The sequence below is a fragment of the Crocodylus siamensis genome, chromosome 3 (assembly GCF_052110815.1).
Source record: "Crocodylus siamensis isolate JL-2025a chromosome 3, ASM5211081v1, whole genome shotgun sequence".
NCBI classification, from domain to species: Eukaryota; Metazoa; Chordata; order Crocodylia; family Crocodylidae; genus Crocodylus; species Crocodylus siamensis.
In genome coordinates, this window is record NC_143397.1 from 80,816,395 (window position 1) to 80,842,354 (window position 25,960).

A 25,960-nucleotide genomic window follows, 5' to 3' on the forward strand; every position below is an offset into this window, starting at 1 on the left:
TCCAAACCAATGAGCAGTTTTCTTTATTTGCCAACTTCTGAAAATTGCTGTGTATTAACTGCTTAAAATATGCAACGGTACATTTCACTCAATGAAGTAAGGAAAGCAGCCTTCAAGTCCCTATAGAGGGTTTGCTATAGAGTCCCAATAGTAGACCATGTTGTACAGCTTACATTTCACTGTGCTTTCAAGAAAAAAAAACCCTTCAGTATAATCTCTATATACACATTTTAAACACTGTACTGTTGAACTTTTATTTGAAATCCCTTGAGTATAATACCATAAAACCTTCACACAGTTATCTCAAAGAGAGGCAGATGCTGGAATCTGTAGCAGGATCCCTGTCATTTAGTGTCACAAGGTCATTGTTCTCAATAGCATGGGAGTGTAATAGTTTCACACAAGGTGCGGGAGGAGGGAAGAGGGGGGGAAAATTTCCTGTAGACTCAGACAATCCTTTCCCACAGCAATGTAAAACTGGTCTCTTCACAGCTATGCCAAAACTGGTCAAGACAGTTCTTTCAAGCTAAAGCAGGAAAATCCTCAGGATCATCAGGATTTGGAGCAGCAATTTGTGTCTACAAAAAGAAGGAAAGGAAGGTTAGGGGGGGTGGGGAGAACCAAGAAAGGTACATTGCAGGTCTCTGCTTTTTGGCTCAGGCCTAGTTTTCATTCACAAGATACCAAGCACAAAAGATGAAAGAACTAAGAAAAGAATACTCTTGAGTCTTAAGTATTTTAAAGCAGGGATACTTCCTCCATGCAAAATAATAAGAAATACGATATTTAGTACTTAAATCATTTCCATTTTGATAGTCTACCAATGATGATATTCCTTTCATGCAAGTGGCAAACATGCCTCCTACATCTAAGCATGCACCTGACCCCATAAATTAAGTAAACTCAGTTTGGGGGGCAGGGGGTGTTGTTTGTTTTGTTTTTAAGAACAAGAGTTTTGATAAAATTTTAAAATTGCAGTTATTCCATCCTGCATCCTCTCTTCTCAGCAGAGTGACCATAACTTTGACCCTCTGAATACTAACTTTACTAGTATTTCTCCCCGAAGATGAAATATCAGGTTATACTGCAACCACACTATGGATCAAGAAATCACAAATCTCACCGGACTCACAAGCAGAGATCCTAGTTTTCCATGGGGGGCGGGAAAAAAAGCGGAAAAATCTCAGTTTAAAATACACAGAAGTCCACATGTTCCCACGACCTACCGAAAGTCTGGCAGTGTCCTGCAGTGAGCAATGCAATTTCTGCTCTCTCATTTATGCCTGCTGCTGATTGGCCAAGAGGCAAAAACTGCAGCAAAAATAAGAAAGCGCAGAAATGGCACTGCTTGCTGCGGGGCACCGCCTCACTTCCAGCATGTTGCAGGAAAACAGATTCCATGGTGAAAACTAGGATCCCTGCTCACGAATACTCCAGGAAAAAAAAAAACAAAACACCCAGTATAAAGAAAAATGTATAGCCACAAAATAAAAGTACCACCACTTCTGGTCTAGGGCCTGGATCCTCAACTCTTCTGCCACGGCCACGGCCTCCTCGTGTTCCTCTAGACCCACGCCCAGGGCGAGGAAGATTCCCAAAGTTAATATCCAGCTGAGAAGTTATGTCATTAGCTGCTCTCCGGAAAATGTGGGAGTCGTCCTCAGAATCCTCCTTTTGCATCTATAACAAATATATCCGATTAGCTTTCTTACCTACAGCTTTACAACAAGAGGTGCTTTGCCACACACCAAACAGCACACTAAGCATTCAGAGTTCTTGACTACAGATAATTCAGCGTGGGATGAGGGGCAGAAGAAACAACTACAACTTGTCTCACCTCTACAGCTGTTTGGAATTATGAACACAATTTCCCACACTACTGTTATGCTATTAGAAGGGTGGATGGGGTGACCATAAAGCCCTCACACTGAGCAAATGCACAGTGGCAAGATCCAGGCAGTTTTCAAATGCGATCAAAGCATTTAGTATAGAGGATTATTTACAAGATACCTTCTAAATAAGCATTGGAAAGGTTATATGAAAGAAATAGTTAACAGCTAAGCTCCAGTGTTTTTATTGGACCATTTTTGTGCTGACCTTGCAATACAGCTATTGTGACAATTATAACATTCCCTCAATATTTTCCATTACTACCTTTACACCACACCAGTAGTACACAGGTATACAATTCAAACGCAGGGACTCATGACCTGCACTTGAAGTCCGATACACTGCCCATCTGATGCAATACTTGTACCAAACAAGGCAAGCCACTACAGCTAAGCTGTGATTTTCACTGGTGTCCCTCGACACTGCCAGCTAAAAGTCTACTTAGGAATTATACAAAGACCTACACGCAAGTTTATTTTAGATCCAATTTAAGGCACATTCTCCAGAATGTGAAAATTAATTTCTTGCTAGACAGTTTTTGGAGGGCAAGGGAATCTAAAACCACACAAAATGTTTTTTTTAAAAAGCAAGCCACACAAGTACACCCTGTGGATGAAGCTCATGGCAGCCCAACAATAACTGGAATATGCCAGCATCCTAATTATAATTCAAATAAATTCATACTGCAATAGGTCATAGGAATCCTAATTAAGGACTGCAGCTCTCCCATCATGCTAGGCATTTAACACATACAAGTACTTCACTGACCACAAAGCTCTCCTCTAAGCAGTCTAGGTAAAGTCCTGGACCTAATGACATCACTAGAGCTATGATTTCACCATATTAAACTTTAGTTATAAGTACTATAGTGGCACCAAGTAGAAGAAGAGTTCAGAAAAAAGTAAAATAGTATAAAATAAGCTCTTCAGGGTTACTTGCAGGAGGCAGGACCGTAACATCCAGAAAACCTTCAGGCTTTGTTAAGTTTTCCAGCAATAGTTGCAATGCAACAATGACCTGATATAAGATACTTATAGCACCTGCACTAACACTGATGCTAGGAAATGGAATCTCTAAAAAAAAAAAAAAAAAACCACACATACGCAATGTGCATTAGTACAATGACAAGTAAACTAAATGGGTATTTGAAAATGTGACTCAAAGTTAAAACGTAAGAGATGTGTAGTGAACCGTCAGTTCTCTAGTGCCTAGTATGGAGCTCTCACAACTACATACAAGTGGCAGCAGCAAGGAGACGGACTTCCAATTTTGTTTTTAAGAATAAATCATGAAATGGAACTGAAACTTAGTTTAGATACACATTTACGTGATGCCAGGAGTTCATGTATAGAATGCAAAAAGTGATGCTTGAAGACAGGCAGGGGAAAGTAAATCAGTGATGGAATCGAAGGCAGGATTTTCTGACATTCGTGACTATAGCAGGTAGAAGTTTGAGTGCCGATTTCCAAACTGTTCAGGTTCATCTCGTTCGCTACTTTTAATACAAAGCCAGCTTCCTAATCCTGGACCAAAGTAAGTTTAGAGAATTCCTAAGGCAATGCTTACATCATCACTATATTTTGACTTGTGAATCACCACTGCTTTGGAAGGAACAGTGGATTCTGGCTTCCGGATGTTGAATTCAGGCTTTGGTCGATTCTGTTGCTGAAGATTTTTCCACTCATCTAACGTCATTTCTTGAACTACTTCTTCCACTGGCTCCCCTTCAGCAACTCTAAAGGTTTATAGTTGTAAAGTAAAAACCATTAGCTTGTAACATGCCAGGTAGAACAAAAAGAAAACAAAAGAAAAAAAAAAAGAAAAACGAACAAACTTTCCCTCCCACTAATCTCTAAAACAAAGGTACTTCGACCAATATTTCTTCTCAGATGATTCTCTGAGCAAGAGTATTTCCCAGGAACTTTTCATGATATTTGATCCAAGCCTCTTAACTACTTACTACCCACTAATTTCCCTCGTTGTGGTAAGACTCCAACATGTCTGTATAACCAAAAGGGTGAAGGACTGAATTCCTGATGACAAGCAGTCTGGCTTTTAACCTGGCGTATCAATCACCCTCAAGTTTTGCTAGTAAACCTACTCCTAGCAAAAAGATCAGGTTTTGTTGAGTTATTCAGGACTAACAAGTTAAACAAAAACACTATTTCAGGGGTTCTCTCACTTCAAAAGAGATCCCACAATGCGATTTTATAAGCAATTACTATTTGCTTCAATGGCCTTCTATTTGAGAATTCCATAACATTGTACTTTATTCCCCTCACCAGCTCTTATGCACATCAGATAAATAAGGATAAAAGAGAAATCTTGATTGCACAGTTGGTAACAAACCATCTGGATCTAACACTGGAGCCATCTTTTTCCTCGTCATGGCAGAAACGGATTAATTCAAATTGGCCAAGGGTCAATCAGGTTAAAAAACTAATACTAGTTCTGTCCAGGGGAACTTCTAGAACATGGCAGAGAGTCTGCCTTGTATGAATTGACCATTTTTCTGACCTGTCAATAGATGTTTCTGTATCTTATCATTAAAGTATCCCCAACACTCAGGCTGCTGGAAACCAAAAAGGAGCTTCTCCATAAGAAGCTGACACAAACTACCTATCATCCTTTTATGCAAACCAGGACAATCCTGTCTGGCACAGATAATACTACAATATGCTCCATGCGATTTCCTTTTGGGCCCACTTCGAAGCTACGACTGCTGCAGAAAGCTATTGCCCGTTTTACAGTATTAGCTGCAGAGAACGCTTAATATATTTACTTTCTTTATGAGCCTATTTTCTTCTGATTGTAGATCATAGTCTTGATTTTGATCTACAAAGTCTCTCTTGATTCAAATCATGGCTGCTTGAAGCTCTTTCATTACACACCATTGCAATTATTGAAAAACAGTTTAATCAACACTGAGTTATCTTAAAAAGTTATGTTAGGCCATATATGGAAAAGGCCTTTGCCTCCCAGCCCTGTTTACCTTGTTGGGAAAGCTCAAGCTCAAGGTTTTTTAATCACCATACACATTAGACAGAAGAGAGAGACCGATTTCCTGCTTCCATGTCAAAAGGAATGGGGGGAGGGTAAAAACTGATAGTTGCACGTCAAGTATATTTTTACATGATATGAGTGCACCTCGTAAATATTTGCAGGACACATTCTGTAATCAAGTAGTAAGATACAGAAAAAGTAATTTAAAATTTCAGCTTCTGGATGAAAAGGGTTTTGTTTGTTTGTTTGTTTGTTTTAATAAAGTCTGTTAAAACAAGTTGCATGGACTTGATATTCCTTCATTGGGAACTGCGCTTGCCTACCTTTGATCTGAACTGTCTATATATACACCAGGTTACAAGCAAGGTCAGTCAGTACAAGACTGAAAATTGTTTAAGAGCATCTAACAGTGACCCTTGAAGAGTAAAAAGCAGTTTCGAAGAAGGAAAAATGAGCTAATCCATTTATTTGCCAAGCTGAAGTGAGGAATAGTGGAAATTAAGAAAGTATAGTGGAGAATGAAGCCAAAAGATCATGTCCCATAAATAAGGACATAAATGATTTCTTCTTGTACCCTCCTTTTCCTCCCAAGACTTACAGATATTGGTAGAGGAGAAAGATTCTGCTACTTAAGAACAAGTGATCATTTTGAATACCAGAAAGCTCAAAAAGTAAGAGGAACCTATAACATTTAATAGGCAGAGATCTGAATCAAAGCCAGCCTCATGTCACTTTCCAAGCAAGCATATTGGTATATACATTCTAGAGACATCAGACAGTGTCATAACCAAGGATCCAGGTTCTCCGTTTCCCACAGTAAAACAAAGTAAAACGCAGATTTCCCCCCTTCCTGGAGTAAGATGCAGATTTGTCGTTTTAACAGAGAAACCCACAGATTTCGCAGTTTTGCCATGAGCCCTCTACCAGCTGGCAGAGTTGCAGTTTGCAGGGGGCTGGAAGGGAGGAGGAGGAAGGCAGTCAGGCAGGGTGCACCATGTGCATGTACATGCACATGGCCCCAGGCAGCCCAAAGATCAGCTCCCGCAAGTAAGTGCAGGGGTGAGGCCCCCACAGAGAGGGAGGGAGGGAGTTGGGCAGGGCTACAATAAGTGCACTGCATGGGGCTTGGGGCCAGGCCACAGCGCACGGCTGCAGGGCCCCAGTGAGGAGCAGGACAGGGCCTTGGGCAGCTCCCCACTGCTGCATGCACTCCTGGGAAAGGGGGGAGGGGTCCTGTGCTCTCTAGACAAGAGTGTAGAGTGGGGGTGCACTGCAAGCTTGGGCTTCCCTTCCTGCTGCCCTCCCTGGGGGCCTCTGCAGCCCAGCAGGTGCAACCTGGTGCTGCAGGGCAGAATGCAGCCACACAAGCAAGCTGCTTGCAGCTGTGAGCTCCACAATGCCCTTGTGACACGTCCCCAGCACATGCAATGGCAACAAAGGCAGCAGTGTGGGGTTGTACCCATCACTGCAGCCCCACACACAGGGGATGCGTCACCAGAGCAGCACAGAGCTTGCAGCTGCAAACAGCTTTCCTGCGCAGAGGCACTCTACTCTGCAGCACCTGGTCACACCCAAGCTGCGGAGGCCCCAGGGGAGGACAACAGGGCGGGAGCCCACAGTGCGCACCCGCTCCCACCCCTTACACAGATCTCAGGAACAGTTTCCCCCTGCCTTTCAGGAGTGCATGCTGTGGCGCAGAGCTGGCACCACCCTACCTGAGCCCATGGCAGGCAGCAGAGGGGGAGGAGGGAGCCAAGCTCTGCTCCGCTGCAGCAGTCACTGCCTTCTTTCAGGGGCAGCAGGCTGCAGACCCAGGTCCCTGGCCCCACAGCCCTGGCAACTGGGGGCACCCTCCAGCAGGACTGGGAAGGCAGGGGGCAAGCAGCACTAGCAGATCTGGGGGGCTAGGAATGAAGTGAGGAGCACCAGCAGGGCTGGGAGGAGCCTTTAATGACATACTTTGTGATTTTTTTAAATCAGGGGAAACCAGGATCCCTGCCCACAATAAGTCAGATGATTTAGGTCGGGGTTCCCAACCCCTAGGCCCTGGCAAACTGTGGACCGGCAGCCAACCCTCTTTTATACAGAGTATAGAAAAGGGTTAGCCGTCTGCCCACAGTATGCCGGTCACTGCCGGTCTGCAGTCTACCAGTCCGCGGTCACTTCCGATCCATGGTTTGCTGGTCTGCAGCATAAGGTTGGGAGCCCCTGGTCTAGGTCAGTGGTGGGCAACCTACAGGCCACGAAGCCACTGGATCAAACCTGTGGAGATGAGATTTCAGTGATGGACACTCCCCCCCCATCCTGTGGTGGGGAAAAGCATCTAGATCATAGTGCCCCACTTCCTCTCCCCCCACCTCTGACCCTAATGGGCCTTTCTAGCCTGAAGCTTGAAAAACAAAAACAAAAACAAATGCTGACCACTAACTTGGAAGTACCAGCTCTCTAGCAATTAAGCAGTAAATCCAGATGAAACTCTCCAAGACCAGCAACTCCTATTATCAAGACATGGGAAAGAGGAACATACATTTAGCATTTTAAATGGACTTCTAGTGCACATCAACTGGGCACACACAAAGCTACCTGTTCAATATACTGTATTTATTCAAATAAAAGACAATGCTCTCCTCCCACCCCAGTTAACAGAGTACCCATCTGTGCTGGAGGGGGGGAAAAAAAAAAATCTTGCTTTAGATGCAAGTACTGGCCTACATCAGGTTCAGCTCAACTTTTGGCCCCAAGCTCTGAGCTGAAGCCAGAGCTAAGCTGTTACCTGCCCCAGGCTGGGAGGAATCATTTGGCAGGGGAGGGACTTTGCAGCCAGGAGACTGTGGTGGGCAGAGGAAACAGAAGAGAGATGGAGAGGGGCAGATCCACATATACAGCTTGGAGTGCAGGAGAGACTACACAACCTGCCCCTCCACCTCTCCCCAGCTATCCCCTTCCCCCCTTATCTTCTGCTCTAGCTCAGGTCCCTCCAGCCCCAAACAAGCTGGCCACTTCTCCCCGACCAAGCTGGGCTGACGCTGGGGTCACTGCTGTTGCTGACTACTCAGGACCAGGAGCAGAGTTTCTGCAGAAGGATAAAGCAAGGCCAGGGATGGAGGGGGACAGACAACAAGGGGCAAAGGTCTGCCTCCTTGCCTACCACACCACAGCAGTGTGGAGAATGGGGTGGAGGGGATAGCAAATTTACAAAAAGGCAGCCCCCTAACAAACACATTCTTTACATGGAAAATTACAACAAATGTATAAAGTTTTTCCACGTATAGAATCTAATTATGGGGAGGTTGTCTTAAATTCAAAAGGGATTTGGGTAAGTATATAGTATACCAAGTCATCTTCCCATCCTTCACCATTATTGGTTTGCTCTATCCACTTGTTGCATGTTGTCATTACCCACGTTTATAAGTTCCTTTGCTAACAGGCAGTGAAATAAGAGATACTGCACAGTGTTCAAGTCCCTGATTAGAGCTTGTCAACACAACCAATTAAACAAAGTTGCAACTCAATTATGGTTTTTCTGGATATATTTAAGTTTCTAAAAATGGCTCCTATTACTCTTTTTCAAATGTGTTCATAGTTCTCTGGGGCTTTGTGTAGTTAAGGTTTTTTCAACCTTTTTACTTTGTATTAAGGTATTTAGAACATCTTCCTCTTTCTTTCTAATTTTGAGCAGCCTTTTCAAGATGAAATATACAAAATGTGGAGCTGGGAAAGGAACTACATCCAGTATGGCTGCATTAGTAATTTGCTAGTGACAAACAAGCCAGGGAGATGCTTTAAAACACTGCTAAGACTTAAAAAACAATCTTCTACTAGCAGGAGATATTTATCTTCCATTGCAGAGATTCAATTTGTACTAGGCAGCTAGTTGATGAGTCCAATTCAAAGAGTCCCAGCAACAGTACATTCAAGGGCCAAAGTATAATGCTAAAAGAAAATAGCCAGATGCTGAAGAAAAAAGAAAAAAAAAAAAAAGGTTAATCAAGATGCCAAGAAACAAACTTCAGCCTGCTTTAGATCTGAGACATTCCCCACTACCAATTTAGCAGAAGAATGAGAAATTGTTAAAAAAAAAAAAAAAAATTCCTACAAGACTCCATCAATTCTATTGATTAACTTCGTATAACGATTAAAGGGTAGTCGAACGGATCAGTGAGGTAACACGTGTGAACTGAAGTTTTCCTAAAGAATGGCTAGGAGCACACATACTGGCACAATACTTAATTGAAAACTGATTAGATGCCAGAAAACAGCTGGAGGGCAGACCCAATACCAGGTATAAAGATTAATAAAGTAGCAAGGATAGCAACAAGTAGGGAGAGGAACTTATAAATAATTAAATCATTTGCATGCCAGAAAGCATCAGTCCATAAATGAATTTTGAAGATTCCTAACAGAAATATTTCCAAATTATAAAAGCAGGATTACAAAATGACCAATATTTATTCATATTAACCTACCTGTAGCACAAGACATAATATACACACTAATAAAATGAACGAAGTTATGAGGCTTAAGAAAACAATAGAGATAAATTACTAAATAGACCAAACAATTTTGAGGTATAGGCAAAACAGAACTAGGATAAGTTACACTAAAAACCAGATTAACTGGTTTCCTGGCAACACTTTGCAAGTAGAAGTTTAACAGCAACACTGACAAGGTTTTAGGGATGACAAGTTTACACAGCTTGCAGAGAAATGCTGTTAAGATTTCCCAGGTTATCAAATTCAAGCCCAGGAAAGTAAACGGTGTATCTACAGAAAACTTAGAACTAGCTTGTTTTAAAGGACTGGCGGTTATACATTGAGGCGGCGAGGAAATGACTAAAATGGATCTTCCAGGCAATGTGTGAAAACAAGCAGTCATGAAAAAGTGGCTGGAATTGCAAAAATAGCCATGTTCAAGAGTCAAAAGAGCCTTGACACAACTTTTCCCCAACCCATTTAACAAAGCAAAAACAGAACTGGGGTCAGCTGTGCTACCTCACCTGCCATAAAACAGCAACTCGAGAGAGCAGGCACACAAACATCCCAAAAACTAGATCGTTAAGGAACCCAGAACAGGTAATTGTTGTTTAGAATGCTTTGAAATGGCAAAAGTTATCAATTAAAAAACCCAGTTCCAGTCAGACTTTGGGCAAGAGGTGTTATATATTGGGAATAGCATTTATTGATTTGATTTCCCCACACCTAGACTCACATCACTATGTTGTCATTTTTCAACCCTTAGGCAGCTGCAACAAAGCTCCAGCTCTGAGGTCTGAGGGTGGAAATAATGTTTTTAAATCTGAGATACTATACAAAAGTCAGTCATTCACAAAACCTGTACCACTGTGCATTTTTGCACATGTCTGTGAACTCCTCCCAACTTCTGAACTTTCATTTAGAAGGAAAAGTTTCTAGTCATCCTGTCTGCAAAATAATCTCATCTGCACTATAGCCAAATAGTCTCAAATGGCACCAAAGCGATAAACTTGTGGATTTAATAATTCTTTATAGTCAAGAAGCAACTAGCAGACTTGGGCAAAAGCCTCTGCCTGCTACTGTTGGATATACTTTTCATGTTTATGTTCTATAGAAACCAATGTCAGAACACAAATTACAAAGAGCCATAACAGCTGGATTTGATTTCTGCTTCTACAGCGTGGAAGCAGATACAGGTCTCTGAAATTACTTGTGCCACTAGACAAGTCTGAAGGCACTGAATTGCTGTTTTGTTAGATTATACTGTTATGATGCCCGCTCATTGTAAGAGTTGTTTTATTGCCTATATACCCCACATTAAGTTTCTGGAAGTTCAACAACCTTAATTTAATTTAAAGAAAAACCCTCCCTCAGCCCCTCCTGCACCATTACTTTAAGTCAGTTTTAATCTATACATGGTATTGATTTAAAAAGTCAGAAAATGTTATACTTGAAGTAGTGGGTGAACGTCTTTGTAAAGAACATGCATGTGCAAGTGATGTGAAGCAACAGGCAACTTAAGCAACTAGAACTCCAAGTTCTAAAATTATATATTTAAAATTAAAACTTGGAGTTAGTTATCCAAGTACTGTATTTATAACTAGATAACTATATCTCCACCTCCAAGTCAGCCAAAGGAGAAAGTTAATTGTTAGAAAACTTCCTCCTAAACTCAAAGGTAAGATTTGGCTGGATCGCTACTTTCCTATCACAAGTCCTTAACTACAGGTTATTTGCTACAGTGTTTAAGTTTGAAATATTTTAAAACAAAATCTGGGGCAAATCACAGGTTTCTGAAGCAAGACTTAACAGTTCTCACATCTTGACACCAAACAGGAGCAGGGGACCGACTCCATTTACCTTTGTTTTAAGAAATATATTTAAGCAGTAGAGATTTTTTGTTGGTTTTAAATGGGGTGCAAGAGGAAGGCTAACTATGAACTTACAGGTAGGTCAAGGGAAACATTTCCTTTATACATCTCCTTAAATAACACCCAACTGATATGAGGGAAGTTTCTGATTTACCCACCGTACTTGTAAAGTAAAGTGAAGCCACAGAGTAAAGTGACTGTGCTGCACTAGATCTTAAATTAAAACAGCAACATGTAGCATGCTGTTTACAGTCCTCACAAAATTAAAAATGTTTAGGAAACACTATTTAGTTAAAAATGGAAGTTTACAAGAAGCTATAGGAATTTAGATTTTTTATACACATATACATAAATCGATACTGCTACTACTTCGGACGTTGTTTCTCCAATATTTGTATGGAAGATAACACTTAAAGGCCCCAGTTGAGATAAGGACACCACTTTGCAGGCAATATAAGACAAAGTGTGCAATTTCTGGTGTGTTTATACGGCATCAGAAAACCTGGCAAGCCTGTAAAGACATGCCCTTAGGTCATCCCCTTACAAGCTAATATTATAACCAATGCACAGTTTTGTCTGAACATCTTATTTCTAAAATGCAAATCAGACTATACTTGTTCACAGATTCTCCTTCAGGCGCTCCTTGTTGTTCCACTGTTTCCACAGTCTCTTCCATGGGGGCAGTCTGTTCCATCTCACTATAAGACAGCAAGAAACCCAGTTGTTCATATTGGGGGGGAAAAAAAGCCTTACACATCAATGTATTACTTCCCTTACAAATATCCCTATCTTCATATTCTTTGACAAACTCTGAGCAGAATTCCATGGGGGCTGCTACAAAAAGATTTTACAAACTGACTGATCACCCAAGAAAATTAAAGGAGACCAGTTTGATGTAGTAAGTAGGTAAGACTTGTCTATATAAAGACAAACAGTGGAAATCCTCTCTCTGGAAGCACTACCCTAGAAAAAGTGGAAACAAAAAGCATACTTGTTAAGACTAAGACAAAAAAATCCAGAATGATCAAATCTAAAATCACCATGCTATATCATTCTACAGTTCTATGTTAGGCCAACATTAAATTTCACAGTTATGCAATTACCACAGAGCATCTTTCTGTAGCTTTAGTATCAGTTCTTAATCAATGAAAAACTGGTAAGGGGAAGCTCAGACTTAACAGGAAAATCCTGGGACATCATTCTTCCCTTGTACTTGGCCTTGGTGAGGCCACAGCTGAAGTACTGCATCCAGTTTTGGGCTCCACAATTCAAAAAGGATATGGAGAAGCTTGAGAGAGTCCAGAGAAGAGCCACACGCATGATCAGAGGTCAGGAAAACAGACCTTATGATGACAGGCTGAGAGCTATGGGGCTCTTTAGCCTGGAAAAGTGCAGGCTCAGGGGTGATCAGGCTCAGGGGTGACCACCAGGATCTGGGGGAACGTTTGTTCACCAGAGCGCCCCAAGGGAAGACGAGGTCGAACGGTCACAAACTCCTGCAAGACCATTTCAGGCTGCACATAAGGAAGAATTTCTTTACCGTCCGAGCCCCCCAAGGTCTGGAATAGCCTGCCACCGGAGGTGGTTCAAGCACCTACATTGAACACCTCGAAGAGTAAATTGGATGCTTATTTTGCTGGGATCCTATGACCTCAGCTGACTTCCTGCCCTTCCGAGGTCCCTTCCAGCCCTAACATCTATGAAGTCTATGAAATCAAAAATAATAGTAGCACTAGGGTTGCAGGGTATATGGGTGCAATGTGCATATGCATGTTATTTTGCTCATTCATCATGTAAACAAACACTTCATTGGAGCAATATTTATCTTAATTATGCCCAATGACGTATTAAAATAGAAAGCATTGAAAAACAAAAACAAAAAAACATGTATAGCCAGATAAGAATCACCACACTACTAAAACTGCAAATATTCTTGACCTTTATACAGTTTTCATTAATTCCATGAAGTCATCTGTCTAAACTTCTTTTGGAAAACCATATTACAAACTGGTGGTGTACTACCAAACAAAAAAAAAAAAACAACAAAAAACCAACCAAACAAGTATTGTCCTAGATCATTTCTATTATTAGACTTCATGGGGTATCTCCCATGTTTTATGAGAAAGTAGTAGCTAGAAGTACAGAAAGCCATTTGGGTGTTGTTTCACATACCTAGCTCCCCCTATTATTGGCTATTTAAGCTTCCAATGGAATTTGATATCCAAACATTTTGGATATTTTTTTTGTTTTAGTGTTTTAGAAACACCTTCCAATTTATTATAAATTGGAAAAAAAATAAACAAACACTATTTTCTCCCCTGTACTTGATCCTTGAAAATCTTATTTCAAGTTAGCCTGAAAAAATCATGTTTTAATAAATCTAACAAAGCTGGTTATATGCAAAAATGTAGCAAGTTGCTCATGAGAAATCAATACGGGTAAAAATAGGCCTGCTGTACCCTGGAGTTTCACTACCCCACACCACCATAAATCAACTCAAGAGGACTTAAGTAAGCAACTTAATCCTGTCCTCTCTTCTGGAGAAAAGTTGCTGGGGAGAGCCAACTTATCCACTCACCGCAATAAAGTTTAGCTGAAATAGCCAGTAGCATAGCCAGTAGTCAAACAGGCCAGCAGCCCTAGGTGTCAATTTAGAGGTGCCAGAAAGACATCCTCCAGGCACTTTGGGCAGCAGGCCCTGTGTAAGAAGGAAGAAAAGCACTCAAAACCTCTCCCCTGACCTACAGTGCTCAACACCTAATTCCCCTCTCCATAGCACCAAAATTCTTTTTTACGTCTCAAAACTGCATCATAATTCCAAAGGAACCACATGAAAGAATGAAAAATGCAGCTGGTTTCAAGGCAGAAAGAGATTCCGAACAATAGATTTAAATGAGTGATTATCAGCCAGGGTGAGTTCCTTTGAAGGGTGTGATGCAATATTGTTTGGTATGCACACACCTACATGATTCACAAGAAAAGGCCAGAAGAATAGGAATCAATAAGAATTCATTAAATCTAAAATATTGACCTGTTGTGATCTTTTAGTTCTTTGCAACATTTTTCTACAGTCAAAAACAACAAGTGAAAGCTGAGACAGCATTTTCTGAGGGGTGCCTGGAATCTAACGAGGTTGAAGACCACTCATTTAGATAAAGATGCATAGAGCTTTAAGGAAACGTTACTTTAACATTGTACATAATTTTCATAAGAATGTATTTTTCTATTTACTAGGGCACTGAAAAGAACACTACATACATCACTCTAGTCAACAGACTATTTGGCCATGGGCAAGCAGTTTTGAGACATTCTCCTTTGGGCTAGGACCTACAGTCTCAGCAAACAGAAAAGCAGGCTCCTCAGTGTTTTTTGTGGGCAAGTTCAACATAACAGGGGGAACACCACAAAGCATGAATTACTGAAAAGTGGGACCAAGCCTATTACTTTATAGAAAGTGTCAATCCAGAACAGGCCAAACCTGTATTGTACCTCAGATCATCTTTAACTGTTCCCCAGTTGCGCGTTCCACTTCCACCCCTTTTGTCTTCTGCTCTGATTCCTCTAGAGACAGAAACAGCATTCTTTTTAATATTGAAAGAACTTCCTCTCTTATTGACGCAAACTAAAAAACAAGAATCTGATGACACCCGTTTCACCCAAAAGAGATCAGTATTTTGGGTATATTTCACACAACTGTTTCCAATACATTAGATGACACCAATAGAGATAAGAAACACCTACGTTTTATCACTCCCACTTTGCCTTTCGAATTCCCGCTTCCCTCTTTGGTCAAAACCATCAAAGCTTCGATTTATTCCACCACCTCTTCCTCTGCTTCGCATGCCACCTCTTCCTCCCCCGCGTCCTCGCATTGGCCTTTCCCGGTCAAATCGGTCTACTGGTCTGAAAGAAGGCGGCAAGTCAGGCTATATCTACTGAAGAATTAAGAACTAAAACTGTGGTGACATGAATACAGTAGTCACTGTGATAAAGTAACTTGATCTCCAAATTAAAATGACCAGACTTTTTTTTTTTTTTTTAAGATTATACTTTAACTAACTCTCATATGGCCCCACAACGCTTTGTCAACTTTACAGCCAAGAAACTGAATATGAGCAGAAGCACAAAACTGCACTCCTTCGTTACAGCTGCAGTTTAGTTTTACCCATCTGCTTTGTTCTTTAAGGGTAAAACTATTTTAGAACCGATTTCTCTAGATGTACCAAAAACCTTCATATTTTGATAGGTAGTAATAAACCCTAATTTTTTTTCCATTTTCATCTTAGAAATGTGCATGCATGTTTTCAAGATTGATCTGTCTTTTCATGATAGGCTGTCTCATAGGTGTTAGAAACTTCTCTCCGTCTTTATACATATAGACTGGAACAGAACAACTTGTGTTCACTGGCAGAGAGTAGACAGCATAAGAAACAGCCAGTTTTTAAACTAAGTTTGCTAAGGTGAGATGGCATAAGTCCTCACCCCGCCAACCCCACACACACACACACACACACACACACACACACACACACCATATATCCCATGATCAAAGAAACTAGGGGAGGCAGCACACACACACACACACCATATATCCCATGATCAAAGAATATCCCATGATCAAAGGGGAGGCAGCACACACACACACACACCATATATCCCATGATCAAAGAAACTAGGGGAGGCACACACACACACACACACACACACCATATATCCCATGATCAAAGAAACTAGGGGAGGCAGAACAGTTGTGCTGTAGGGTCTGAGCTTTCTTGTAATTTTAATTTGTACTCCTTACTGTAATCTTGATGTCTAAACCAAGCAGTGCCCATAAGGGACTCTCAGAATATCCAGCCCCTTGAAGAACACGTTGTCATTCCATAAATGGTACATACTTTTCCACCGAGAATTCCATTTGTCTTTCCATGTCATAGGGACGGTATTCCCTGAAAGATGGTCTCCATTCAGTTTTTTCTTGTTTTATTTCGGCTCCCCTATTATCATTCCATCCTTGCTGGTCTCCCCGTTTAGGGGCTCGCTTCTGGCCTGCAGAACACAATTAAGAAGTTAAAACTTATGCAAAGCTAGTGAATAAAATTGCAATTACCAGACTATTGGCTAAAGTGTATTGGCTACAACTAGCTAGACTCTGTTTCACCCCACCCTATATTCCCACCAACATACTTTCCAATATAAGCTGTAAGCGATATTGTAGTCAGATAAAGTATTTGGCAACCATGAAACCCTATTTTCAACTAACCAAGTTCAGTTGTCTTTGTTACCTCCCTGTCCCCACAACTATAATCTCATTCTTGGAATAGCAGAAGCAACCAATAAGCCAGCTCTCCCTCTTGTACTCTCAGTAATCCTTTTGCTGCATCCAAGTAGAAAAAAGAAGGAACAGCCTGTCTGGAATAAAAGAGCAAGGAAAAAGTTTATAGGCTATTGGAGAAACCATTAAGTGGAAAGCAGCAGGGACAGAAGTCAAAAACCTGGGAGCTGAAAAAGGGCAGAGACCCCCACATGACCTAATTCCTCTAGAAGTGAACCCAGGACTCCCAAGTCTGTTCTCCTGTACAGCAAATAGCCATGAAATCCACAGGCAAAAGCATAGGTGTAGACCAGGGGTTTCCAAGCTTTTTGAATGTGGGGCCAGATCATGAACCTTTTATCACCCAGTGGGCTGGCCAAAGGCCCACACCCTCCCCAGTTAGGAAGCTGCTGAGGGGCTGGGAGAGGGACAAGGGGTGGGAACAAAAGTAAACAGTGTTTACTTTTATTTCCCGTTGCAGCACCTCGGGCCTCAGAAAATGGCTTGGCAGGCTGCATGGCAGCCTGCAGGCCGTATGTTGGACAAGCCTAGTGTAGACAGGTAACAGTTATGCTTCTCTAGGAATACATAGATGTAAGCAAATTAAATCTAAGATAAAAATTCAAATGAAACTGGCTGAAAAAGTTTAACTCCATTTACACCAGTACAACATAAATATAATAACAATTTCTACATGCTCCTGAACTGTTAAGATATTTTATATCCTTTTTAAAAACAAACATTTTTAAAGTGAGGGGTGACACGTCTGCCCATAGCAATCCACCATTGCACAAGCCATCTGTCACTCCACTAGTGCAAGTACCAGGAACCTATGCTGTCCACTTAAGCTCCAACCCAGAACATGAACCCTAGGATCAGAAGACTTGCCCAGGTAACCATTATTTGGCCACTTGTACATATGCAGTATGGAAGTCTAACTATACAATCATGTACTTCCACCCATCGCTACGATCCTTTTCTTCCTTTTTCTCCAAATGCATAAGACCATTGCCTATAGGACACTCATCTCAACTGAGAAGGTTGGAAGGCGTGTAACAGATGAAGCAAGAAACTGCATGAGTCTCCTATTTAAGGCAACTGAACATTACTGCTTCAGAACCCCTATGTGATGCTCAGCAAGTTATTCAAATCAAATTATTTAGTCAACTACTAACTGGGGATTCCTCATTTTAAGTGCCTAATGCAAAACTACTATTGATAAGTCCTGTGCACTTTCAACTCCAGCCAAACTAAATGGGAGTTGATCAGTGAAAACATTAAAGTATTCTGGAAAGTGCAAGGCATAGCTGTGTCCACTAATCTGAAATGCCTTACTTGAGATGTGACAATTGTGGCTTCTGCCTCTATAAAATGGGAATAGCAGCATCTTAAATTTCATAGGGGCACAGTTGAGATTAATTCACACCACTAGGGAAATGCTCATATGGAAAACAACTTTACTGTCAGCAGGACCTTAATGGTATATAGTAAGGTCCAATGTCACAGGCTGGAAAGAAAATACTGAATAACTAGCCATTCATTGAAAGAGGCAAATACTCTAGTGGAAAGCATGTTATCATGAACTTGAAAATATGTTAGATGTCCACAAGAGGACTGAAGGAATATTCTAGCACTCCCAAGAGATTCAGGGCTTAATTTTATACTGGATTTCATCATTAGCCCACTGAAGCTTTACTACAGTTCAGAGTTGCAATTTTGGATTACCTTACCTTACCTAAAGATGGGCAAGGTAAGGGAAAAAAAAATATGGACACAACCGTCCATGGGAGACGTGATACTTAACATATTAACGTAGATAACGTAAAATGTGACCACACATAATAGTAAGAAAGACATTTCTAACATGCACTCCAGTAATAACTTCCTTACTTTACAACTACTGTTTAGGATTTTCAAATTGGAATTCAACTCTTCACTGCATACAAGTAAATAACTGGTCAGCAAATCCATTTTGAGTTCAAATCCTGGTAGTCATTAGAAATATTTTCTAGTTCAATTAGATTTGTCAGCTGAGAAAAAGACTCATCGAGATTTAGTTTGCACACAGAGAGAGCCCCTTTCCATTCAGTCTCACCATTAGCCCCATCAAATCCACTCAAACATTCAGAGCACTACTTACAAATTTTGCTTAGGAATCAAAACTAGCCCAGATGCAGGCAAAGGCCAAGTTATTTTAAAAAGGTTTTCTATCCGATTGTCCAACACTGTTTAAAAATACTTCCTATTTTATTTTTCAGTACATAAGCCAATTTATTGCATTTCACTGCTTTAGTCTGGATAGCCACAGACAGCCAATTTCACTTTGATTCAACTGTACTGATACAATTGTTGCAAACACCACAGATGAGGATTTAAATCCCAAAAGCTTTGTTCAGGATGCTTACAGGCTCTATGAAAACATTTCTATCCATTTTCTAAATCAGAATCATAGACCACTAGCTTTTTAGGAGGGTAATGAAATGTGTGCTTGTTCCTGAAGGAACAAAGAATATTCCTTTTGGAATACAGAATATTTGTGAACCCTGAATCCAGGGCCTAAATATATAAGAGGGAAAAGAGAAAAATCAACATTTGAATCACTGTAAACCATTCATATATTTATCATTAGTGAGGAGTAATGACACCCTGTTGCTTTTGGGAAACCTAATGATTCCACAGAAGTTTACAGGACTGCAAATGCAAGAAGCATACTCCATGAGAAATAAAAGTTATTTCAGCTTAAAATTAGAATGCTCTAGGCAATTCAACCTTATATAAGATAACTGACAGTATCCTGAATACAGAACAGGAACCTAAAGCAATGTACAAATTGAATATAACCATTTGAAATCTGACTGAGATTTAGTCATGGACATACATACTGTGTATCCATAATGAAAGGACATTATCCATCTGCAACTGAACAAGAAATTTGTATATGCTAGGTAATGCTAGAATTTGGCCAAGATGGTTAATATCTCCAGCGAGAGTTACTTGTTAACATAACAGGAGCTGTTGTTACAGCCACAGTAATGCATCTTCTCAGAAAGAGCACTTACAACACTGACCTTAACATGGGGCAATTAAGAAGCCTGTTACATATGTTCAGTTCTCCACAAAACAAAAAACACTCTGGAGCAGAGTTTTAATATAGATTCTAAACCTTATGGTCCTGAAGGCTAACTTTCAAAAAAAACCCAAAAACACAAAAAAAGCAACTGATCCAGGGAAGTTTGCATGAAGTTATAGTACCAGGTAGATCAAAACAAGTGATTCTGAAGGACGTTAAGCTATCCCACTCATCTCACTGAACTGTTAACACCAAAGCTTGATGAGAAAATTGCAACATTGCAAGGTATTACAGAAAATGTACAGGAGCAAAGCAGCAAAAAGTCAGCCAACTACAACCCAGGCTCCTACTGAGTTGAAGTGGACAAACTGGGGAAGCTGGCTGCTCTTACAGTTGTTCAGACCAAAAAGGGAGAATTCAAAGCCTCTTCCATTCTCTTCCCATAAGCATCACTATTTCAAATCCCTTGAGGATCTCAACACAAAATATGCACTGAAGAAGCTTCCCCTCATAAAAACCTGCAGCACAAGAAATTCTGAATTTAGTGAAAGATCAAAACAGATCAAATTATATATTAGAGCTGGCAGGAATACCACATGGTCTGGCCTGAAGGAGGGGGATTAAAATGGTTGGTAATAAATAATTCTAGGATCACTACCATAAAATATGGCCCATAAAAGGGACATTAGTTTATTCCTGACTCAGTAAGTCAGAAGTATTAGATTAATTTTCTTCCAAAAATGGTATATTGCATTAAAATATAGTAATAAAGACCACAAAAAGCTCACTCTAAAATCAGACAGAGTTGCATGTAACTGTGCATGGGCAAAACTAATTTTTCAAAGTTGTTTACAGAACCCTAACATTGGACTTGGCAATCTAAATAAATCCTTTACATGCAACTGCTTTAATTACTTCCTACTAGAAAGTTTCCCCATGATAAAGAGATTTAGATTTCTCTAGGTCACGCAATATTTCAAAGGAAACTAAAAGAAAAGATACAAAAATCACAGGTTGAAAGTATTTTCAATATGCCAGCACTCAGTTACAAAAATGCCAACAATAGCTTTCCCTGCACAATCCCCATGACTACATATCTAGAAAAATTATATTCGAGTGAGTCATTTATAAATATCACTGACGACAGAGTTCACACAATTTAAACTTCCTCAAAACATGCAGTACCCTGTTGCTCTACGATGGTGACAACAATACCATCAGTCAATCTTAATAATCAGGGATTATGTCCCAGTTTTGCCACCTCCAGAAATTTCACAACAAAGGCAGGAAGGAAGTCATTTAAAGTGTTAGTAAAGAGATTTTGGACACTTCAACTAAACAGAGCTTTTTTTATTAATGCAGCATCAGCAGTTTTAATTTGCCTGCATTGGTAGAGAATGCAAGCTCTACATTTTACTGGGCCTTTTCAAAAGAGCTGGCAAATGCAATTTGCCCACAGCTCTAAGAACAAATGTTAATTAACATCAAGATACACAATTACAGATGTCACACTACCTACAAGAGTTCACATCCCACATCCAGAAATACAAAGTGTTCAAGGCCTAGAAAACAAGAAATGTATTAAAACAACAAGAGTTAATATCCATGCCAAATCAGAAGAGTAGGGAAGGAATATAAATATCCTAGTCTGAAGAACAGAGAGATGTTCTAAATAAATAAATAAGTAAATAGTAAGATAATTAGCTACTCCCAAAAGCTCTGTTCTCACTTTGTCAGATACTTCAGAAAAGAGCATTCTGGACTCCCAAGTGATTTTAAAAAAAAAAAAACCTGTGCACTAAAGATACCTTGCAGCTTTTACAGATTTCACTAAATAGAGCTAACCTGAAAGTATCTGATTTTTTTAAACAACAGCTGAAACAAGGTAAACAAGGCAGGATTTATACAACTTTCTAAATACAAACAGAACTTCTCCTGTAACCACCAAACCATAACATTAAAGTATTAAGCTCTCAACATAAAGCATCTGAGTAGTCTGAAAGCTTATTTTAAATTCAGTATGTTTTGAATCAACACAAGATGTTCAAGCTGGTAAACTTCAAATCTTTCTGAAAAAAGTCTTTAACATATTAAACATTACCTAAGTGATTTAGCAAACCATTTGCCTGGAACACACTAAAACTAATAAATAACTGCTTCTTGCAACATTTAAAATCTGAATTTAAAGAAAAAAAAAAAAAGTGTCAAAATTACAGATTTTAAACCCAATCAATACAAGTCAGTTTTGATTTTTCAAACAGAAGGCGACTAAATGCCTTTGAGAACCTGGACTTACCTCCCATCAGTTTTGACACAGTTAAGCACCTGAAGTATGTCTACATGGCACAAAGCAGTACAATCCTGCTGGTTTCAGAGCTAGTTTGGATATTTCAGCTCAATACACTTCGTAATGGGTATATACATTAGTGCAGGGGTGAGCAAAATGCAGCCTGCCAAGTCATTCTATCCAGCCCACGGGGCCCCTTAAAAAAAAATGTTAATATTTTACTGCCCCCGGCCGCCCATCATGCAGCCCTCAATGGCTTGCCAAAACTCAGTAAGCGGCCCTTCACCCAAAATAATTGCCCGCCCCTGCATTAGTGCGTGAAGACATGGGATCCCCACATAGCACAGCATTATTAAACACAGTCATCCTTTACACACCTTTGGAGGATTTGTACACACAACCCACCTAACCCTTTCTAGTTACAGTGAGCCTAGAAACATTTCAGAATGTCTTCATCTTGTATTTAAAAAACAATTCTAAGTATACACCACTAATTTGCAAAAATAAAATTGCACTCTTACAGAGATGTGGGCATTATTCAAAACTCTATGGTTATGATAATTCAACTTAAAAATAAGCAAAAGCTTGGCATATTCTTCCAACCACTGGCAGTTCCCTGGATCCTATACCAGATCCCAAAGGGCTTTCAATTGATGAGGTTCCTACATATTTCAGTTACCCGCAGGAATAAGCCTGGAGTTTTGGTAATCTAAAATTACAGTTCACAGTAAACCACGATACATTTTTCAGTGTTGTCCCTAACCAGTCAATTCTGCAAGGAAAGCACATATAATTTACCCGTTTACCTGTTGTGCAAATATGCTTCACTGCAGCTGTAGCCTTGCGTCTTCCCCGAGTGCTATTGCAATCCCCTTCCTCTGCTTTCCTCTCCCTGCCCTGTGCTCCCTCCCATATCCACTGCAAGCCACACTGAGGCTGCCCATGCCACTTATGGCACATGTGATCCAAGGTGGCCAACCCTGCTTTAAGACACAGCAATACTAGGGACCACTATCTTCAATATTTGACAAAATATTTGTTTTAGTTTCCTGAGATCTGGAATACAAAGGCCTTATTTTGATTAGCAGGCAATATGTGGAATAAGGCACCCTTTCTTCTCTGCAGAATGGCTGTAGGTTAGTGGCTCTCTGCCTAGGAAAGGATGGGTTTCTCAAAAAAGATGTCTTCCGGATATTGAGGTTGCAGGCAACATTTACGTAGAAAGCCTAATGGCTGTGACAATATGATTGCACAGACACAATGAACAATGCTCAGGACCCACATGCACAAACAAAGTGATGTCAACCCACCAAAAACATCAGAACACAGAACCCAAGTGTTAGACTAAGTTCAAAGAGCACTTTCCCTGCCCTATGAAGTCCTACAGTTGCAAATGCAGACAGAAAGGTATGTCTTGAGAATGATGCTATTAGTTTTGTGGCAGCACTGTAAAACAGAAGAAGTACATCCTCTTCTCTGCTTCATACTTGGCAATTATGGCTTCACATTATGGAGCTGTTAAACATCTCTACAGTATCTTCCTCCTCTTTATAAAATGCTCCCATACAGTGACCTGAGGCTGAGTACCAATGAACTCAAAGACCTCAAATACATCAAAGTGCCCTCAGGTACATTTTCCAGCTCTGAAGTTAATACTCCCAGGCATTTCGATGGAAAAGCTGCCCTGCCAGACTGAGAAGAGCGAGATCTGCACTGCAGAGGCAGCTCTAGTATCAAATCACTCTGCAGTCTTGGGCAGCTCAGATATTAGCTTCCTGGAATTGCCCTTTGAAGAATTCCAAGCCAGTTTAGCCACGTTCATAGAACTCTCTTTGCAATGCTCATTCTTTTTCTTACATTTGTTTTTGACCAATGTCACCTATACACACACAAAGTACTCACACACACACTTTAACCGGTATAATGCAATGAAGACAAGGGATAAACAAAACACATTAAAACCCCATCCATGGACATGCATACCCACAGAGCACACACTGCTATTGACCTGAAAAGTTTAAAGTTTTAGAGAGCTCACTTTGATGATTGCATTAACAAGAAAGCATTCCTGAGTATGTGAAACCACTGAAGACTGCAAAAATAACAATCTCTGGCCATATTACACTATAAGAGGTGCTACAAAAACACTAGGTAAATAGATTTTGAGTAGCAGCATAGATGCTAGAGTACCAGAACAAACACCTAAGTAACAAAAAATACCCTACTGTGGAATTCTTGCAATTAAGACATCACAATGTTGGCAAACATATCTAACTACATACAAGTTAGGGGCACCATTAATAAGAGAATATGTTAGACTGAAGACTGAAAGGGACAGATAAGCCTAACAAATAAGATGCTCTTTTGTAAACCACGTTGAAGAGTACTGGAGCGCAGCAGTGTGTGATACCCATTCAATCAACAGGACCCAAGGAATTTTGCTAGTCTTGAGCTAAGGAAATAAGCAGCAAGCATACCTGGGAAGCATTTAATTTCAGCCACTGCTGAAAGGCTTAGCAACCAATCAGGCGGATCATGTGGCCCAATACGGCTGTGATCATCAAAATCAGATCAATCCAGAATTCATTTCACTGTCTTTCTCTACAACTGTTTTCCCTTGCTCTTGCATACCTCAGTTCCAGGAACAGACTTCTACTCTTAAGTGACTGAACCTTCTTTTGACATGGCCTGGATTCAGCTTCAAAATGCCAAATGAAACAAAACAAAACCAGCGTCACAAGTCACTAGTCAGTGCTCTCCTAAACTCTTGATTGATGCACTTTGAAGAGTAAGTTACCTATGCTTTGTTACGTTTTTCTCTCCTTTTTGATTTTGGAGTAGTTTCACTGCATCTGAATATGGTAAATGTCCATGGTGTCTCTGCAGAACTGACAGGTTGCAAACACTGCTTGGAAAAGTGAATAAAGGCATCACAACAAGTGAACTCGTAACATTTAACTGGGCTGTCTGGCCCTTCCCACAGCAGACACTGAGAATCAGAACTGTTTGGGCAACAGATGATTTCGGGAGTCCATGAGTGTTCCTCTCAAATCATTAAAATGGTGTCAACTCAAACACAAAGATTAAAGTCATGTCAGCAAAGATCCATGACTTCCTGGACAGTCTTGCTGCTTAAAATTTGGGCCTTTTGGCTACAACCACACATGACAGGGGCTGATAACCTGATAGTCTATAGAAAAAACCAGCCCAGGTAAAGATCATCAAGGCCTGGCTGTCAGCCCTTTACAATACCTACAAGCCTAGGACATGCACTGGTCTCAGATGCCAAATACCACCCGTGGATGTTCACAACGCAGTTACTTAGCGGAAGGGGAAGGGGGGGAGCAGGATTCAGGACTATACTGGATTAGACAGGAAGAAAGATAGAAACAAGACAGGAAAAGTACTGGGGGAGAAAAGCAAAACCCCAAAGAAGTGCTTGAGAGGAGCAGCAACACGCTGGGGGGGGGGGGATGCGTGCTCAACACCCCTCCCAGTCCCACTGCCCCGGGGCATGGTGGGCAGGGCGATGAGGCCTCCACCTACACCTCCCCCCACGCCCACCAGTGACCTTGGCCGTGAAGGAAGAACCCCCGCCTCCCCCAGGAGAGGCGCGCACCGGGCTGCTGCGGCGCGGCGGCGGCAGGAGGGCTGTCCGGCTGCCTGCGCTCCCTCTGCGCCTCCCGTCGCCCTGCGCCGGTGCCGGGGCGAGGGCCCGGGGCGGCCTTCCTGGTCGAGGCGGCGGCAGCGGCCTCGTCGCGCTTTTTGCGCTGCTGCTGGCGTCGCTCGGCCTCGCGTAGGATGTCGAAGGGGTCGGACTCGTCGTCCAGCAGCTGGTAGAAGCGGTTGGCCACGGCGCAGCCGAAGCTGTCCTGCATGGCGGCGGCGGCGCCGGGGCTGCCCACGGCCCCTTTCGTCATGGCCAGGGGAGGGAGCGGGCTCCGCTCCACTCCGCGCCGGGCCCGGCTCGCCTCGCTCAACAGAGAGCCCGCCGCCACCACCCCCACGCCATGGCCGCTCGCCTGCCCCGCCGGCCAATCCCCGCCGCGGCCAATA

At 41.3% G+C, this 25,960-nt stretch overlaps 1 protein-coding gene across 4 annotated transcripts; it reads right to left on the minus strand.

Annotated features, from left to right (window-relative positions):
• Positions 1–25,960, minus strand: HABP4 (hyaluronan binding protein 4). Of its 4 annotated transcripts, none has more exons than XM_090038591.1 (8): positions 25,476–25,959; positions 16,132–16,282; positions 14,978–15,139; positions 14,726–14,797; positions 11,851–11,934; positions 3,457–3,625; positions 1,498–1,680; positions 1–578 (listed from the first exon to the last, which is right to left on the minus strand). In XM_090038591.1, exons 1-8 carry the CDS (start codon positions 25,822–25,824, stop codon positions 522–524), a joined length of 1,227 nt encoding a protein of 408 aa, XP_089894717.1. In that variant the 5' UTR covers positions 25,825–25,959; the 3' UTR covers positions 1–521. The 4 variants fall into 4 exon arrangements, with proteins under 4 accessions (XP_089894717.1, XP_089894718.1, XP_089894719.1 ...); XM_090038592.1 differs by having other exon boundaries at positions 25,524–25,957; XM_090038593.1 differs by lacking the exon at positions 14,726–14,797 and having other exon boundaries at positions 25,476–25,960.